At 37.7% G+C, this 20,666-nt stretch overlaps 1 protein-coding gene across 3 annotated transcripts; it reads right to left on the bottom strand.

Annotated features, from left to right (window-relative positions):
- Positions 1 to 984: 984 nt before the first annotated feature.
- rp1l1a (rp1 like 1a) lies at positions 985 to 20,666 on the bottom strand. 3 transcript variants are annotated; one of them, XM_084096619.1, is made up of 4 exons: positions 20,538 to 20,666; positions 10,032 to 10,689; positions 8,883 to 9,060; positions 985 to 8,598 (listed from the first exon to the last, which is right to left on the bottom strand). In XM_084096619.1, exons 2-4 carry the CDS (start codon positions 10,665 to 10,667, stop codon positions 1,694 to 1,696), a joined length of 7,719 nt encoding a protein of 2,572 aa, XP_083952745.1. In that variant the 5' UTR covers positions 10,668 to 10,689; positions 20,538 to 20,666; the 3' UTR covers positions 985 to 1,693. The 3 variants fall into 3 exon arrangements, with proteins under 3 accessions (XP_083952745.1, XP_083952746.1, XP_083952744.1); XM_084096620.1 differs by lacking the exon at positions 20,538 to 20,666 and adding an exon at positions 19,353 to 19,505; XM_084096618.1 differs by lacking the exon at positions 20,538 to 20,666 and adding an exon at positions 12,713 to 12,889.

The following is a 20,666-nucleotide window of genomic DNA, read 5'->3' as shown; positions in this document are numbered from 1 at the left end:
ATAAATTCAGCCTGGGTAAGCATAAGGACTTTCTGAAAAACATCTTAATTATTCCAAACTGACACTTAATGTTAATGTTTCCAACACAACACAAGGGGGCGTTATATTGGGAGTTAAGTGGATAAACAGTCCTAGGCTATGTGAGATTAAAGGTTTCCTGTAAATTTGCTGTAAAGTGCAGGCCAGTGTGACAGCCTATGCACACTGCTGAATTATAAACTATATTTACAGGCTATTGACTAATAGCTGTACTAGATTAATGATTGATGTAAGTCAACCTCAATCCTCTCACTCAGCTAAAGATACTCCCAATGCAAATGCAATGAGATTAGAATGACGCAAGAACTTTTCAAGCTTCTGGACTCAAACTCAGCAGCAAGTATTTGTGCTCAAGTGTGTGTACCCACCGATGAGGAAGCACGTTTGACAATAAAGAACATCATCATAAAAGAATAAAATAAAAAATAATTTAAAAAAACATGTTATAGTGGTGCTTACCAGTGCAAAACTCGCATGTTAATCGTCTGCAAGGTAAAAATCTTTAAGTCTGTTTTGTGGAATTAATTGTGTTTGGAGCACAAACAGGTAGGATAAATTATGCCTGAAACATAATGTACACAAGTACATGTAGATACAAACACTTTTAGCTACACAAATCTGAATAAATTTGCCACCACGCTTTCAGTTGAAAAACTGCCACAATAAAGAGAATCTTGCTGAGCAAGTCAGTTAAAAGTTAGTTTAATTGTTGACGTTTATAGCCAGATACCTGAAGCAACACAAGCAGTTTAATGACGTTTGGTGACATTGAAAGGTTTGTCACACAATTGTTCAAGCATTCTGCATTTATTTACTGAGCATCTTTCTGGCCTTATGGATGGGAGTTTAGAATAAACCCCTAACCCTAAACATGTGCACCAAAAACATTATACTGCTGTTTAGTTTACTGTCGACATTGGCCTGTTAAGAAAACAACAAATGACATTCTCAGAATTGAGCATTTATTAAATGATACAATACAATAGCAACATACAACAAACCTTGGTCAAGGATGCTTTAAGTACCACATCTGTCAAGATGTTTTACAATGTAAAATGCAGCATTAAGCACCACTTAGCAGCATAAGAAAATCTTTTCACTTCATGAATAAATAAATCATTTCGAAATATTCAGTCATGGTTGCTGCTAAACTGAACGTCTCTCATACTAATTTGGGTAATAGCCCATTCTTACATCTGCAATTTTGTATTTTGAAATATAATTGTGCCATTTAGCAAATGGAATAAATGTAATGCAATGCTAACACTGGTTGAGGTTTGGTTGAACAATGCATGTAAATAATAATACTTTTAACATTCAGCACCCTGAGAATTCAAAATGTATCAGTCTAATGTTCTGTGACTGTAAGACTCTGTTTATAAAGTATTTCACTGCCTGTGTATATGATTCCATAGGTTAAATAGAAGTCAATAAAATACCTTGACTACATGGAAATATACAGTGTACAATAAATAGAATTGATATCTCTTCAAAGTTTCTCTTTAGCTGTTTAGATGTCTTTGAAGACAGATTAATCATCTTAAATATTAAAATCCCATCTAAGGGAACATTAGCAATCAAAAATAAAGTGCTTTATTTGAGGGTTTAACAAATTAAATATTAAAATTCTTTATTGTTCACCATAACATCATTGTCAATCTTTCATATTCTTTTGTTTCTTGGCCCTGTTGCTTATTTTAGGAGACACTTGCCATTCAGTCAAGCCATTGCACATGTTCTTTAGGTTTCCTGGTCCATGTGACTCTTTGTATGGTGGTTGTTTAGTAATCACAACAATGCTGTCTCCTTGACTTTCAACACTCTCCATGAAACTCTGAAGATCTTTCAGTTTAGCTTGCGCTGTTTGATTTGTGCAGTTCTCCACGGATCCTGGTTGAGATTCCATTGACGTTCTTGTTACCTGTTTTGCTAGTGTGCTCTCACAGATAACAGCAACAGTTTCATTAGATTGATCATCATTTTTAAAATCTTCCTCAACAGAGCTACATTTGTCCATTTCATTTTCTCTGTCTCCTTCGACCTCATCCTCGATCTTTACCTTTGACACATTGGCCTTTTCCTCAGGCTGGTCCTCGTCCTGTCCTGTGTTTGATGTCCCATCTTCCTCGGCATCATCCTTTGCAGAGCCATCTTGGCTTCCATCAGGATTCTTCTCACTGGCAGACTCTTCATTTGGTGTCTCATCTGACTTTTCACCTTCAGTAGTTTCAGGAGTATGATCTTTATTTGATTCACTACCATCTTCTGCAGACTTGTCTTCTGTACTCTCTTCCCCAGCCTCAGTTTCTGCTCCGTTGTCACCTGATTCAGTTTCCTCACCAGTTTCTGTCATCTCATTCTCTTTTTCCACCTCTGCATCCATACCACTGTTTTCTGAATTTGCTGGATCTCCTTTAAGAATGTCTTTCTCCTCACCATCCTCTTCTGTATCTCCTTTTTCAGTCTCTTCCTCAACAAACTCTACTTCCTCTTTCCCCTCAGTTTCACAATTTACTACTTCTTTTTCCACCTCCGCATCCATACCACTGTTTTCTGAATTTGCTGCATCTCCTTTAAGACTGTCTTTCTCCTCACCATCCTCTTCTGTATCTCCTTTTTCAGTCTCTTCCTCAACAAACTCTACTTCCTCTTTCCCCTCAGTGTCACCATTTACCACTTCTTTCGCATGCTCACCTTCTTTCCCCTCCTCATCTTCACCACCTTCCACATCACCAGACTCTCTTTTGTCATTTGTTTCCTCTTCAATTTGATCTCTTTTCTCAGAGTCTAAAGATACATATTTTATGCTGTTTGTGTTTTCACCATCTACTGCATTGAGAGCACCATCTGGCTCTTCTTGATCTGCCGTCTCAACATCATGGCCTCTGGTAACATCTTTCGTATCTTCTACCTCTTCATGAACCACTTCTAAGTTGTTTTCTTCAGTCAAGTTGGTTGTGCGTTGTTCTTCCAGCTTCAATTCTAAAGGTTTGGCTGGATCCTTTTTCATTTGTAAAATTTTCCGCAGATCAAATTCCATCATAACTGGAGCCAAACTCAAAGCCTGAGCTTGCTGGACTGCCCTTGATGCCATTTTCTTTTTCATGCATGCATCGCATGGGCAGTATTCATCGTCACTGCGTTGATCACTGTATTCAGTACCAGATGCAGTGTAATTTTCCTCACTCCTTGACATGGAGATGGACTTATTGCGCATGACCCGAAAACGCTTGCGTCGCTGCTCAGTCTGGGCCGTAGACTCTCTCGACAGAATATTTCCCGGAGGTCTCGGACCCCTACCAGCCCGACTTTGGATTTTTTGCAATTCTCTGTGAATACTTGATTGAATCCGTTTGTGTACTTCCTCTTTCAGTTCGCTGATCATTGTATCGAGCATCTCGTTGTCATCCAAATCCCACCTCACTTTGAACTCTGCCATGGCATCTGCATAATGTAACATGAACTGCTTTTCTAGCTTTTTTAATAAGCTCAGTACCCAAACAGGATCTGGGTCCTGTGAAACTCTTTTAATTAGCGGAGTTCTCTGAACAGACGGTGGAGTTCCTGAACTTGTATTTTCTTGAGATTTCATTGTGTTACTCTCATTCCCAGAGCTTGTTTGTGGTGTTTGATCTGATTCTTGCTTATTATCACTGCTTTCAGCATCTTCTTCATGTAATATGCTATTTTCTTTGTCATCATCCAGTTGTGAATTTACTGGACTCCCCTGTACTTGCTCTGCAATGTCTGGAGTTACTGGATCTGAGAGAACTTTGGATGGATCTAAACATTCACATGCAGGAGCTGTAGACTTTTCCTCATTTTCTTCTTCATCTTTATCTTCCACTGATGCCTCTTGTTCGGCAATTGGTGGTATTGTGCCATGAGTGGTCTCTATTTTTCCTACTACGCCATTCATGCTACCTTTAGCAGAGCCGGTGGAGCCGCTGCTAACATCAACCCCAGATGAAGACCGTGGGTTGAATTCATCCTCGGTGAAGTGATGTTCCATTGTGTTCTGCTTTTTCTGTTCATCCTCAGAGGGCTTTTGGAGCCAAAGCGACTGTAGGATCATCATGATTTCATTATATTTACGTTGCTTTTCGTTTTTAGAGTCTGAGTCAATCAATCGTAAATTTGCAAGGCAGTCCAACAGCCCTTGAGCAGACTGGCTTAATTTTCTGCCATAAACAAGGGAGACTTCAGGTAAACTACTGGATCTGTCTAGTTTTGGACCCAGTAAAACCTTCATGACCTGAACCGAAGAATGGCACTGCTTTTGTAAACCATCTTGTTTGGTTAATGCTTCAGGGTCAGGATTCATTTCATGAGTTTCCAATTGTGCTTTTTCACCGCAACTGTCGTTGGTCTCCTGCTGGATATAATTCCCACCTGCTTGATCCTCCTGAGGTTCCTCAACCTCAGTTATGCTTTCTGGTGCATGAGAAGTGTCCTCATCACCTTGAGCCAGGCTCATATATTCAGTGAGTTCGACATCCATTTCATAAACATGGCCTTCAATGGGAATCTTCCTAAGCCAGTCATTCACAACTTCTGTAGGGGAAGCGTTTGGTAAGAATGACGGCATCAGTTCCTTGTTGTTGCGCTCCAATGATATGCTGACTTCCTCGTGCTTGCTCCTGCTACTTTTTTTGCTTTTATTTTCTACCTTCTCAACATTTTTGCTGGAGGCAACTGACTTTGATCCTCTACTCACTGGTCTTGCATTACCAATAATTTCTCTCAACAAATCTGCTGCTGAAAGTGCCTGAGATAAAACACTGTTGCTTGAGGAATCAGGATGCTTGACTGATGTTTTTTTCTTGTTTGGCATCTCTTGTGGTAGACTTCTACAATTTTGGGAAATATCAGACATTACCGCTGAATTTGGCCTGGATGTATCATTTTTCACAGATCTTCTGTCTGATGAGGAGGATTTAAGAGACTTAACCATGCCCCTATCATTATCGCAGTTATATTTTATATTCAGTCCATTTATTTCCAAACATTGGGAAGAACTTTTAGATCTTTTATCATTCTCTCTAGTACTTTGGGCATTTTTGGACTTCATCAAATGTTCAGAGGCTTTTGAAGAATGTAAACAATCACTTGCTGGTGTAGCTTTTCCAGATGCTGTTTCACTTTGGTCATGTTTTGAGGATGTTTTAGTCATTTCTGCATGGCTCGTGTTGTTGAGAGCTTCAAAATCGCTTCCTTTCATAACTGTATTTTTAGCACTTCCCTGTGAAACTCTGGAGGGTGTCTTACTTTGTAAAGATGACAGTGACAAAGTGGAGGGCACTCTGATGTTGTTTTCATTTAACTGGCTTCCAGACTTGCTTTCCTTCAGTTCTGCTGACATAATACTTTCAGCTGAGACAGGCGAGAGGGCTTGAACAGGAGCCTTGTAGTTCATGTGATGGGACTTTTTGGGTCTGTCTGAAATTGCAGAATTCACAGACACTTCTGTATTTGGCCTTTCTTCAACATCCACTCCATTTACATTCTCTATCTTATGTCCACCGTCCTCTGTGGTGGCTGACATGCCACTGATTGATCGTTCATCAAAGTCATCACCCTTGTGTTCTTCTCCTAGTCGGATAGAAACAGACGCTGTTGACGTTGGGCTTAGAGGCTCATCAAACTGGTTGCCTGAAGACTTAATGTTATTGATAAGAGATTTAGCTGACAGTTTTGATTTTCCTGACAAGCTCTCTTCAGATTCATCTTTGGCATCCTCTTTTTGCTTCTCAGGATCTGTCTCTCTCAAATTACCACTTGAGGAGCTGTGACAATTACATTTACTGGATCTTTGGGATTGCGAGGATACATTAGAGCTTACTGACATCCCACTTGTTGCTCGGCTATTAGTCTTAATTTTAGTGTCATTGTTTGATCTAGGAGATGGAGACCTCTTTGTCCTAGGCAATGGAGTGGTCACAGTTAAGGCATTTTGTGTCATGCTTTTGCCATTATCCACTTCCTGGAAGGCAGGGCTCTTTGCACCGGATTTGACGGATCTTTCAGAGCAGGCATTAGACTTTTCTGAGGTCTGAGACATTGTGCTGGTAGCTCTCTTTGACTCACTTTTTGGAGCTGCACATTCATCAGGTGTTACATAATTTGGTACTGAGGTAACTGTGTTTTCTGAAGAGTTGTGGTTTGATTTGCAGGACCTACAAGACATTGCACTGTTAACTCTTTCCTTAGATTTAGACTCTGTGTGTGAATGCTTTGAGGATGCATTTGACTTTACAGAAGTTTTTGAGCATTTGGACAGTGAACTACACAGTCTTTCCTCTGTGGTTAATTCAGTTTCCGGCTCACACTGAACATCAAAACTGATGGACTTCGGAGTGGCTTTGTCTTGTAAGTCGCAACAAGATTTGACAGACCTAGTTGTTTGCTCTGATGTATGTGATGGATGTTCAGAAGATCGGTCTGATTTGTTAGACATGGCACTAGTTGATCTCACTTCTTGAAGAAACTCTGTGTCTTGTTCACAATGATTATCTGACGTAGTATGATTTTGAGTAGCAGCACTTTCTGAATTATCACCCTGAGAATTAAGTAACTTTGATGGCACTTCCTCGAAATTATTTGGACTACAAGATCTAGGCGTTTTAGCTTTCTCTGAATTTGCAGATTTTGATTTGTGGGATGTTTTCGATACAGCTGATAAATTTGAATGGGCAGACATTGGACTGGCAGCTCTTTCTTGGCTTTTTTCTCCAGCTTCATCGGTTTCTGTCTGGACCAAGGCTGGTGTGAGCTCTCTCTCTGAAATTATAAAGTCTGACCTGGCTGACATTGCTGACGTGGCACTTTTGGTTCTTTCTTCAACACTTTCTGTTTCATTATGTTCATATTTCAATGATTTCCCAACAGAACACATGTCATGAGCAGAGCGGTTGGACCTTTTGGAGGTTTTTGAAGTAGAAGAGGCATTTGAATTTTTAGACAGTGCAGACTCAGAGCGTTCCCGTGTGGCTTCCACTTCCAATGTATTATTAACAGGTTCACAGTTTTCATAAGCATTTGAAATGGATGCAGCAGATTTGTTTGACTTCAACATTATGGAATCAGCTTTCTCTGGTTCACTCCCCTCTGGATTCTCAGTCAATATTTTATTCACACCACAGCATGAACATACAGCTGACTTGCCAGATCTTCTTGACACACCTGACGTGGCACTTAAAGATCTGTTTTCAGCTTCACCATCACATACCTCCAGAGCATCTGATGCATTGGATTCAGGGTTGTTTGTTTTGTCTCTAGATTTACAAGATGCTTGGCTATGTCTAGAAATTGTACTACAAGCTGAACTTGGGGTTATGGCTCCACAGTGACTTGGATGGGATCTGGAGGACACTTTTGAAACTGGAGATGTTGTACACATCCCGTCTTTCTCTACTGGTGCTGCAAAAGTGGTTTTATACTTTTTGAGCTTCAGTGAGTGAACAACACTACTTGATTCTGTACTGGGAGGTCTGGGGGACAAATAAGATCTTGGTAAAGTCTGGCGACCACAACAATGAACACAATTGGGTTGATCATCACTCTCAAGATGGTCACTTTGAGACCAGTGTGATACTCTCGAGATGCTTGGAGGCAGCTCATCATAATCATCATCCAGATCTTCCTTCAAAGATGCAAGCACTTTGGACGAATTGCTGACTGCAGAAATCGGACGCTCTTCCATGACTTTAATGACCGCACAATGTGGTGTAGGAGAGATTTCAGGTTCTTTATGAGAACATCTACTTTTAATGTGACTCTCACAGCTGTCCTCACAAGATCTCTTACTCTTTGACGTGATTTCAGCAGATGATACTTCACTTCGATTGCAGCAATGACTTACAGCACAGTATTCTACTCTGGTGTCCCCTTCCTCCATTGTCTGCTGAAAGCACAAGGCCTTTTCCACCACATGCTCGGTGTATTCCCCACTGGAGCGAGAAATTGTGTGCGTACTATCCACCGATGACTTTTTGCTTACGACTCTGTGAGTTGATCCACTGGAACTTGGTGATTTGCAGGTCCCCGGGTCTTTGTGCATGGGGTTTTTCCAGATGTCGTACTCTTGGCAGTGGTTGCAACAGTTCTGACAAAGTGACTCCTCGAGATGCTTCTGATGCAGCTTTGTTGCAAAGGCTTCATCAGTCTCCTCAGATGCAGAGATGGAGTCTGGGTCTGAATACTCAGCTTTAGCCTGAAGATAATCGCCGTCTTTTACAAAGCCAGAGTCATTCTCTTTTTTTGATGACTTCTTGATCTCGGTGGACCACAGGAGAGTCTCATCATTGAAAAGCCGAAAGCGAACCTTCATCTCCACAGAAAGGCTGCCGTCTTTATTAACAAGCACTCTCTTCTCAATGTCATCATTCACTATTTCTTCTTTAACGTAAGGACAGGTGCTGACACAGCCAGACTGTCCTGGTGTCATGCATAATCCATTCTGATAGGACTTTTCTGAAGAAAGAGAGAATCTTGTAGATCTATTACTAGAGTCAGATCTTGGATGGATAATGCTTTTCTTTGTCTCCAGGCCAAAGTTAACTGTTAAAACAAAATAATAGAAACAATATTAATAAGTTGAGATTAATCACATCTTTTCAACAAGCAACTATATCTACGCATATTGGAAACATGCTCTTGATTCACCAGCGTTGACAATACATTAACTGCATTTGAGTTGGTGGTGGATGGTTGTTTCACCTTCAGTCTATTATTAGACGTGCATGGGCAGATGGGTTGTTAATCACTATGATGATTCACCAAAATCAAATAAATATAAATGATAGTTATCCCGAACTGTGTTCACAACAAGAACAAATATTTACCATTCTTTTTGCTTTCATGACCTTCACTGCAGATACTAGAGTGAGACCTTGTGCGCATTCCTGGAAGCTTTTCATCTGAGTGCTTCTTCAAGCTTTCCATAAGCAACGGTCTGAAGGGTTCTCGACCCACACAGACCAGCACACTAGGACACTGCATCAGACTCTGAATACTGTCAATCTATGGAGAGCAGTGATTAAACACAAGACAAAATACATATAATGAGTCAAATCCACTAAGAGACAAATACTTACTATCACTGTCTACATAGGCAATTTAACCTTATTTGTGACTGATCTAAAATGCTTAACACAGTTTCACTAATAGATTCATTTTAGAATTGTGAACCCTAAATCATAAAATGGTTCTCTCCAATGACAAAAGCAGCATATTGATTTATGTAAATATGTAAATTAACCAATTAAACACAAAATGCTGATTTTAAATGGTATAGGAAATAGTTCAACCAATGATGAGAACTCTGGAGTCATTTACTCATCTTCTTAATATTTGTTCAAACCTGTATGGCTTCCATGGAACACAAAAAGGAGATGCTTTGCAGAAAGTTACTTTACTAATGTACATGAGCATTGCATGAGGTTGTCAAAATCCAAAAAGGACAAATATGGCGAAATTTATTATTCGCTGAAACTCTTGCCCTGGCCTATAGTGTTCAAATGTTTGGTTATGAGACACGCAAAAACCACTGGCAACATTGCCATCAATACAGAATATGTGCATGCATGAAAAAGATTTTAGACAGCTATGGTGGAGGGCAAGTTTTTCAGTAAATAATGATTATTTAATCAAATTTTGGTCCGTTCCTCAGAACCCTAGCAAACAAGTCTTATGGATCGTTTTTATCCTTTATAGCGCCGATTGTCACTATATGGAAGAACAATGTAAACATACTTTAATTTCTCCTTTTGTGTTTCACAGAAGAAAGAAAATCATATGTGTGGGAAACAAAATGAGAGTTCACAAATGTTTTGTTTGGGTGAACGAACCCTTAAAGATACATTTAGATACTGTAAGTAGCTAGAACAACTTTTATTTCCCAGGGCTTGCAGTTCTGTCCTGACCTGACACCTGCCTCCTAAAATACTTCACCCGGCTAATTAAAGAATGGCTGAAGAAATGAAATCCCTGACCTTGCGTCCCTCCAGAGTGTAAAGTTTCTTGACGTGACACTGCATTAGCTCTGAAATCTCGTCCATGAAGACGCGAAGACTTCGAGCAGTTCGTCTGCTCAGAATGATGGATCGCCTAATAGCAGGGTCATTGTTTTTCACTAGAACAATCCTTTTGGGGTGCCGATGGTGCTGCTGATGTCCCGATGGGGGTTCCTCAGGTCGGGAGGGCTTCCGGCGAGTATTATGTGGGTGGCTGTGGTGGTGCCAGACAGCAGGCCTTTTCCCTGCAGCTTCTATGTTGATTGGCTTGACGTAGCGGCGGTCAGAGCACAAGTAACAGCCTCCGTCCTCAAACTGCTCTAAATGTTTAATGCTGTGGGTGCCCCTGGGGGTCGTGATAGTACGCACACCAAAAGGCAGAGGAACCTTTTGGGAAAGGTCATCCAATAAGGCATCAAAGCATTTGAAGCTGCGTTTATGGATGGCCATCTTGACCCCTTTGAACTGAGCGTCACCACTCTTGTAGAAGGTAATTCTCTTGGCTGGGCTGGCCAATTTCACGCTGGAGCAAAAAGACGACGCTGGAGGATGAGGAAACTGTTCATTCTGAAAATGGGTATCGGCGTCGAAGAAGCCTGGGGCCGCCCTCTGCATCTCTCCTCCACGTCAGTTCAAACTGTGGGGAAGAGTTTGGAAATGTAAATGACATTATCTGTAACTCACAATCAAATTCAATCCCATACATTTAGAAAGAAATTTGATTAAATTGAGACCCTAGTAATGTCTCTGTTGTAGGGTTTGAGAGGAGGTTTCAACAATGTCTCAAATTGTGCTCAGATTTGCCAAGAAATCAGTCTGTAATCAGAATAATCAGAATATTTAATCTAAACTCAAATAATTCTCATTAAAATCTCCCAAGACCAAATCCACATTAATTTCATGGCTCTAGTCTTGCCATATGTCAACAATGACTCAATGCCTCTATTCTTTGATACTATTATCTATTCTGCCAAGGAATAGGAGAAACGTGAGACAAAGTGAGATACTTAAATGAAACATAATTGAGAACTCTTCTAGGAACAGAACATCAAGATCAAGCCTAAAGCCCCGTTCACACTAAGAATGATAACTATAAAGATAACTGGTCACACTTTGGCTTAGGGGGGTACAATTCTCACAATTAACTAACTATTAACTACGACTTTTGCCTCAAACTCCTGCTTATTAATTACTGCTTATTAATTATTAGTATAGTAGTTGTTTAATTTTAGGTATTGGGTAGGAATTGGGTAGGATTAGGGATGTAGAATATGGTCATGCAGAATAAGGTATTAATACTGTATGTGCTTTATAAGTACTAATGAACTGCCAATACCCTAGTAATATGCATACAAATAAGCAACTTGTTAATAGTGAGAATTGGACACTTAACTAAAGTGTTAGCAGATTACTATATTAGCGTCCACACTAGTGGATGATATCATTCAGTTTATTACAACTTAAGCGTCCTCTTCTGCTTTAAATGCTTGAGTTCTTTTAAGTCTGGTGGATTCTGATTGGCTGTTATGTTTTTATCATTCATCAGCTGAAAAAAATCTTTCTGAAAGGGATTTCAACAATATAATTTCTCTGTTCTGTAATTGTTAAAGTTGTGGTGTGAAATCTGCTATTCTTTTTTTTTTTTAGAACGGTGTCTTACTGTCTTTATTGTTATCATTATAGTTATCTTTGGTGTGAAAGGGCATTCAAATATGATGGGTATCTCAAGCTAAGACAGGTAATCAGTCTTCAAACTCTCATTCCGAAATATAGTTGATAAAATATCACTATTGGATAGTTTAAGTATGGGATAATCCATGGCTAGCTGTGCATTTAATGACTTTTTGCAGCACGATGTGGAGGAAAAGAACCACCCTAAAGACATCAGACATTATCACAAAATAATGTGGGAGTACCATGGTACTTTGATCTATACAGTACCATGGAACGGTATGATTAGCATATTCATACAATGAACCATGGCCTTATCATTGTACTCCAAAATACCAAAGAACACCATGGTATTACAGAAAACACAATCCAGTCATGCCATGAGGACTCAGTCAAACTTGTATTAAACTATTACCCTTTAGATGACATGTGATGTTGTGTAGCATAAGCAACAGTAAAACTAGGCCCCAGTTCAGAGGTTAATCTCATGCACGTTGAGAAACAGTTAGACTATCTTAAATTGCATTTAGTACTTAGTCCTTAATAGGCAACTTTAATCCAACATTTAAAGAAGTTCAAGCGCATCATCTCTGAGCAAAGTTTATGTATCAAACTGAGAGCAAAGATAGTTTTACCAGATTTCTTATAACAAAATTTTGAAAAATAAAAGTGTACCTGGAGGAAAAAAAACACTTAATGACAGTATCTTAACATAGTATCTTTTATTTGTATAAAATGTAGATCATTTATCTATTTGACCACACAAGCCATGACATATTGTCTCAAGCTCATGTTTTCACTAAACAATTTGCTTTATCAATAATACATACATATATATACATATATATATATATATATATATATATATATATATATATATATATATATATATATTTAGACGTATTTAGGCAATTTAGACGGTTAAAATAGCATTAGTTCTGTAGCCCAGCTCAATCTAAAAAAAGTATAGTATGAAACAATATACTTACATTTACAGAATACATTATCATATCTGATGCTAAAAAAACAGTATAAAAAATGAAAAATAACAATAAAATCTGACTATACAGAGCAGTGTCCCAGGTAGCATCCAAGCAAACGACTGCAGTGACACAGGTTTACAAGCCCTCCCACAAATAGTCGGGCCACTAATCAGGGCCATTGGCAGCTAAGGATAGAACGAAAAGCTTCTTTAATCATCTTGAGATTTCAATGAACTCTAGGGGAGTGTAAGACACATGACAGCGACACCAGGATTGCATAAACAGAGATGCGCAGAGCTACGAGACGTCTGCTTTTTGACCACAGATGGCAGGCTGTTTTATTCCACAAACACAGAGGTAGAAAATACATCTGCAGTCAAATTCACTCCAGTTCTCTACTGCTTATATCTGATGACTGGCATAACATGCCACTCCTGTTAGTATATTCATTTGAAACAACTACAAACAATCACAAGACACTATACTTATTGGTGAATCTCACAAATATCCATGTTACACTTTTTTTTTTATTACAATATTACAATGATAAATTTTCATATAATTATATGTAACTTAATTATATAACAATTACACAATTACTTCAAATCAATATACACACAGTATGTATATATATATATATATATATATATATATATATATATATATATATATATATATATATATATATATATATACAGACACACACGTGTATTATTTACAAACTTTTATGTTAGATGCAATTAATCGCTTTGACAGCACTAAATTATATAATTATATTTTAAATTTTCTTTCATTATATTTTGGGGTGAAATATACCCTGATATGTTCTTAACATGGTTCATGAAATTCAGATTTGACATACACATCAGGCAGTTTAACTTAAATATAGAATCTGTAATGACAACATAGCAGATCTGAACTCTTCATAGAATAATTGACTGCATAGAGAATATTCCGTGTGAAACTTCCTCATGGTTTGAAAATAATATCAAACTGGTACTTAATTCGAACTGATTTATTTTCATTTTCTAAGGACACCTTGAGATGAAAGTGAATGTAAATAGTGCCTATGGCTGCTTACTCTCTCAGAATCCCGCAGTGCCATACTATAACCATATAGCACTTTTAATATTTTATGCAGTTTTTAATTTGTAACAGAAGTAAGTGCTTTGCTAGACATTTAAAACTAGACATTTTCTGTATAAGATGAGGAGTGATGCTTGTTGTGCATGCTCAGGTATTGTCGATGGTTGCCAAGACCAGTTGTTAAGGTGTTCAGAGTGGTTACCAAGGCGTTGCTAGGGTGTTCCAGGCTATTGCATACTGGCCAAAAGAAATTTAAAAACTAAATTTGACCATAGTGTAACATGACATGAGTGTTTGTTGCTCACTCTAGTACTGCCAAAGCACAGGCTTACTGTAATCTCAGGAAAAGACTGCACATCCTTTGTACTCTTAAGTGACCTACTCCTTGCCACTGTTGCCTTTGGCTTGCTCAGTTGGGGATATTTGGGGATATTTAATTTAATTAATCAATCAACAATACTATTGATCAGCATTACCAAACGTGGACGTTTTCCACTAGAAACAAGCATTGATGTATTATTTTAATTTAATACTGTGAAGCTGCTTTGATACAATCTGTATTGTGAAAAGCGCTATATAAATAAACTTGACTTGACTTGACTTGACCTACTATTATGCGCAAGCTGAGGGAACATTAATAGGGATGCTTTAACATTATATGTTTGATTTCGACGCTGCCAATTCTTGCAATGGCACACAGACACACACATATGTATTATTTACAAACTTTTGTGTTAGATGCGATTAATTGCTTTGACAGCACTAAGTTATATCATTATATTTTTTTATTTTATTTCATTATATTTGGGGGTGAAATATACCCTGATATGTTCTTAACATGCTTCATGAAATTCAGATTTAACATACACATTAGGTAATTTAACTTAAATATAGAATCAGCAGATTTGAACTCTTCATAGAATAACTGACTGCATAGAGAATATTCCGTGTGAACCTTCCTCATGGTTTGAAAATTAATGCTCCTAATAATATCAAACTGGTACTTAATTCGAACTGATTTATTTTCATTTTCTAAGGACACCTTGAGATGAAAGTGAATGTAAATAGTGCCTATGGCTGCTTACTCTCTCAGAATCCCGCAGTGCCATACTATAACCATTTAGCACTTTTAATATTTTATGCAGATGTTAATTTGTCACAGAAGTAAGTGCTTTGCTAAACATTTAAAACTAGACATTTTCTGTATAAGATGAGGAGTGACGCTTGTTGTGCATGCTCAGGTATTGTCGATGGTTGCCAAGAAATTTCTATAGAGTTGCTAAGGTGTTCGGAGTGGTTACCAAGGCGTTGCTAGGGTGTTCCAGGCTATTGCTTACTTGCCAAAAGTAATTTAAAAACTAAACTTTACCATAGTGTAACAGGACATGAGTGATTGTTGCTCACTCTAGTACTGCCAAAGCACAGGCTTACTGTAATCTCAGGAAAAAACTGCACATCCTCTGTACTCAAGTGACCCACTGTTACGCGCAAGCTGAGGGAACATTAATACGGATGTTTTAACATTCTATGTTTGATTTTGATGCTGCCATTTCTTGCAATGGCACACCAAGCACAGAGCTCATTTAGAGCTAATTAATTACTAAACACCTCTGAGAGGTGTATATTTTTGACACTAATTATAAATCTCTAAAGGTTAAATTAACAGCTGAAAGTGCTACACATGATTTCCACAATTAGTAAGTGAGAACTTGGCAGCCCATTGGGAGAAACCTGCAATACAACGCTGTCAGATTACTGAGACACGTTTAAGACTCATGGGATATGTAGGAGAAGAGGCAGGGGACACGAAAACAACTTTAACAGATCTGTTCAAGATCATTTAAATAATTAGCAAAGAATTTAAAACTGTGTAAAATGATTTCCATAATGCCTATGAAAGGCCTATAATAACCAAGATCGTTAACGCTTAATTAATATACTTAAAGGCACAATATGTAACTTTTTTGCTTTAAAAATAGCAAAAATCACTATATCTATGTTATATTTTTGTTGTTGTTGTGTACTTACATTATCCCGACTGTTTCCAACAACTTTCAAACCAGGAGAAATTTGTAATTTAATTCGAGAAACGTCCCGTTTCTTTATTTCCGTTTTGTCGCCGTCATTGGCGTCATATCCGCGTTGTCCCTGGTTTCCGCTCGTGCTGCCATGGCAACCAGAGCTATGAACCAGAGCCGTCTGATAGTAACCAAAGCGACTGACGCGGACAACTTTGTAGTTCGCAATGTCTATCTGCACGCTGTTGTTGTTTCGTTCAAACATTATGGACCATGGCAAGCAGACTTTGGATTAAAAAGGAGAACTAAAACGAGAATCAATATCAGCGCGGTGTTTTCGAGATGCCGAGAGCTCCCATAGACAGTATATAAACGAGAGCTCCACGTCCGAGACTTCGACCGCTCCTACATGTACTTTATTAAACAGGTGAGCACATTTACATAAAACTAATCAATGTTATATAGTTCAACAATGATAAAATGTCAGTATATGATCTGTATGTTATTCTAATGTTGATCTAGTTTACTGCTAGTCTCATACAGACAGACTAACACATACATTTCAACACATTCAAATGCAGTTTAGTGTGCTAGTGTAATGTTAGACCAAGTGAAACAGCGCTGCGTTACCTCACAAGTTTAATTTGTCTAATAAACTGACCTGTGAGTAGTAATTCTGCGTGTAGTTCGGTAGAATGAAATGTCCATATTTCTTTTATATCCGCGGGACTCGCGTCGCGTGTGGAGCTGATAGCTGTCTCTTAGCAATCCTGAACTGCTTCATATCACAGTCAGGATAAAAACATCGATGTATTCAGTCATCCATAAACATTATTAGATCGGTCGGCTTGACGTTGAAGACAAGATCCATAATTCTTAGCAAATGTTGCGTCATCAATCTACGCCTTTGTTATTGTAAATAGGTTAGCGACCCCTAGTGGCGAAAAATGCCATACTGTGCCTTTAACAGACTTAGATATTTTCAACATAAAAACATTCTGTAATGAGAATTGTAAATACTACATAATAAGAAATGCTTTATATAATGTGACAGCTAGCCTACACTCATAGCATTTGTAACCACTGACACTGACATTCAAAGCAATGCATCAGTTCATCTGCTGGTAACATCTTTGTGAAACATATTATCAGCTCTCACACAAATAATACTTCAGTCTGTAATCCATTGCATTTTCCCATTTTAGCTTAGACCTCTTACTTCACACTGCAAAAAAATGACTGTCTTCTTCAGTATTTTTTATCTTCAGTACAGTTTCTAAACATTCTTAAATCAAGGTACATTTACTTGAGATGCAAAATCACTTGTAATGAGTTTTAAATTAAATCACTGGTTTTGAGTTCAAAATTAAATGAGTTTAAGCTTAACAAAAGAACAAATATCTGCCAATGGGGTCAGAGAAATAAACTTAAAGGGTTAGTTCACCCAAAAATGAAAATTTTGTCATTAAAGGATTAGTTCACATCAGAATTAAAATTTCCTGATAATTTACTCACCCCCACATCATCCAAGATAGTCATGTCTTTCTTTCTTCAGGCGAAAAGAAATTAAGTTTTTTTCCAGGATTTTTCTCCATATAGTGGACTTGAACAGTAATGTGTGGCGCATCACAGCTAGTGCAAGACGAGCATTTGTGGCTAAAAAGTATAGAGATGTTAGATGGTTTCGCTAGATAAGACCCTTATTCCTCGACTGGGATTGTTTGAAGCTGCATTGAAACTGCAATTTGGACCTTCAAACAATCCCAGTCGAGGAATAAGGGTCTTATCTAGTGAAACCATCTAACATTTATATACTTTTTAGCCACAAATGCTCGTCTTGCACTAGCTGTGATGCGCCACACATTACGTAATCACGTTGAAAGGTCACGAAACTTTTGAAACTTTTAGGCGGAAGTACCGACCTAGTGTTAACAAAGCGAACGTACAAAGACTAAGTCAAACGCCCTTAACAAAAAAATTTAAATAAATAAAAGGTAAAACAACGATGTCGGACGATTTTGAAGTTGGAGGAGAAAATGAGATGGAGTTTTTCGCCCTACCCCACATTTTTCACCTACGTCAGGTTACCGCCTGACCTTTCCAACGTGATTACGTAATGTATGAAGTCGTGGACGATGGAGGGACAGAAAGCTCTCGGATTTCATAAAAAAAGATCTTCATTTGTGTTCCGAAGATGAACAAGACGAGAATTTGTGGTTAAAAGTATATATATTTTTATTCTTTTTAGAAAATGACTTCTCGTTTAGCTAGATAAGACCCTTATTCCTCGGCTGGTATCGCGTGAAGCTGAAACTGCAATTTGGACCTTCAACCCGTTGATAACAGTTGAAGTCCACGTTTTCCTCAAAAACCTTCATTTCTTTTTGACTGAAGAAAGAAAGACATGAACATCTTGGATGACGTGGGGGTGAGTAAATTATCAGGAAATTTTTATTCTGAAGTGAACTAATCCTTTAATTTCACCCTCATGTCGTTTCAAACCCGTAAGACTTTCGTTCATCTTTGGAACACAAATTAAGATCTTTTTGATGAAGTCTATAAGCTTTCTGTCCCCAGATAGACTGCAATGTTATTACCACTTTGAAGGCCCAGAAAGGTAGTAAAGACATAAACATTAAAATAGTCCATGTGACTCCAGTGGTTCAACCTTAATATTCTGAAGCGACGAAAATACTTTTTGTGCGAAAGAAAAGTAAAAAACAAAACAAAAATAATGACTTCATTCAACAATTTCTTCTCTTCCATGTCAGTCTCCTACGCTTTTCACGTAGTAAACATAGTGCAGCGCTTCCGAATAAAAGACTAAATTCAATCTGTTCATCATATAAAGCGATCGCGTCTCTTCAGAAAATTAGGACTAAACCGCTCAATTCATATGGATTCATTTTACAATCTCTTTATGAACTTTTTGAAGAGTCAAAGTGGTAGTTGCGTAGCTGTCAATGGAGGGACAGAAAGCTCTCAGATTTCATCAAAAAGATCTTCATTTGTGTTCCGAAGATGAATGAAAGTCTTACAGGGAACGACATGAAGGTGAGTAATTAATGACAGAATTTTCATTTTTGGGTGAACTAACCCTTTAATTCAAAGGGGAAACAAAATTATTTTTCTTATACCCCTGTGGCAGATATTTTTGATGTTTTAAGCATAAACTCTCTTAATTTTGATATATTTTTCAGAAAACAAGACTTAATATAAGTAATTTTTCATTTAAAGTAAATGTATATTGATTTAAGTTGATTCATTTGGATATTTGTATTGGAAAACTAGTAGCAAAACTAAGAAAATCCTTTTTTTTTTTTTTTTTGCATGTTCCACTAAAACCATTAAGCTAAAACAGACCTTTTTATTAACCAAACATACAGCCATCTTGATTCTCTTTCCTATAATTCCACACATTGGCTTTACCCTGTAGGCACAGGTTAATTCGCCTCGACTGCCAAATCCTCCGACACCAAACCTCCAAGCTCTGTCGATACTTTTAAAGTAATCCATTTAGAAAATTCAACAGTTTTTCTTACAAAAAGGAGCGCTCCTTCCTCCGGCTCACGCAGGTGAGGATGAAAGCATGGCGTTCCCTCCGGTGAAGAAAGTCACTTTTCACCCACGACGACGAACCACGGACATGCCACAGCTGCATATTGTCTATTCACAGTCATTCATTCCATTAGGCTAATTATCACAGGCAGACCTTCATCCAGAGAGGAGGAGGAGGAGAAGTGGGACTCCTCTGAAAGAGGATTATACTGTGTGGCCATCTGTGCCAAACGGAATTAACTCTTAGATCTCCAAAAATGAGCTGTTGTTCATGGTTTAGGCATAGAAATGCATACACACATATAGAAAACGATTGGCCTGTGCTGACCAACAAAAAGTTACACTGCATATGTTGACAATACATACGTTATGTCATGTTTGCGATTTTATCTTAATGTTATCAACCCAAAATTATTATCAAAAAATTACCAAGGCAAATAGCATGCAATAATCACATTTTTCATATATATATTTTTTTTAAATATTGTGCTTAGCAGAATATCAAACAACATTATGATTAATACTAATAATAATTTTACATTATAATAAAATATTCACATTAATATAAAATTGTGGAAAATGTAGCAAATTATTAAAATACAACGACATGATTACAACACAAAACCATTATTTAAAAAAATATGATATGTTGGGTTATATCATGGAAAAATGACATCAATGATAACATTAATGTTCTTATATTTTATATTCCTTTATAGCGGGGAAACATGTCAATTCAATTTCAATTAAATATATTATTATATATTAATCAAATGTATTAAATTATGAATATTATACCTCAACAAGAGTAATTTATTTATGATAATAATACGCACTATAGCTATACAATGTCAATATCAAAATGACTTGATATTGAGTCTAATATGTGCAGTATTATCAAATAATTAATATTATAATCACAATATTGTTATGTCTAAAGTTTACACATAAGCTCGAGTGTGTCTTATTTAACAAAACATAAATCTTCTGGGTTTCCCTGGCAACAAACACAACAGCAGTTGTCTCATGATGGCGTCCATACACGCATTACAGGAGATATCGAGGATGAAGGTAAACCTGCAGCTATTTGCCTTTGACTCTACGGCATTCTCACACAAATAAACACAATTTTTTCCTTAAAATAAACAGCGCGAGATATAAACTCTTACCTGCGCGCGCCCTTGTTGATAGAGGTGCGAGAAACACGAAGCAGATGCGCGTGATGCATCCGAAGTCACGATACAGTAACGTTATCACTGACTGAAGGACGATTGTGCGCATTAACACACACAGCACCT

This window comes from Abramis brama (genome assembly GCF_963993115.1).
Source record: "Abramis brama genome assembly, chromosome: 21".
In the NCBI taxonomy this organism is placed as follows: domain Eukaryota; kingdom Metazoa; phylum Chordata; class Actinopteri; order Cypriniformes; family Leuciscidae; genus Abramis; species Abramis brama.
This window is presented reverse-complemented; position numbering and strand designations above follow the sequence as displayed.

Bases quoted from the DNA above. Each gene is read 5' to 3' on its own strand.
- rp1l1a (XM_084096619.1), bottom strand. From the start codon at position 10,667: ATGCAGAGGGCGGCCCCAGGCTTCTTCGACGCCGATACCCATTTTCAG. The intron at 9,061-10,031 runs GTCAGGGATTTC...TGCTCTCCATAG, and splicing joins ACACTCTGGAGGGACGCAAG to ATTGACAGTATTCAGAGTCT. The intron at 8,599-8,882 runs GTAAATATTTGT...TTGTTTTAACAG, and splicing joins TCATGAAAGCAAAAAGAATG to TTAACTTTGGCCTGGAGACA.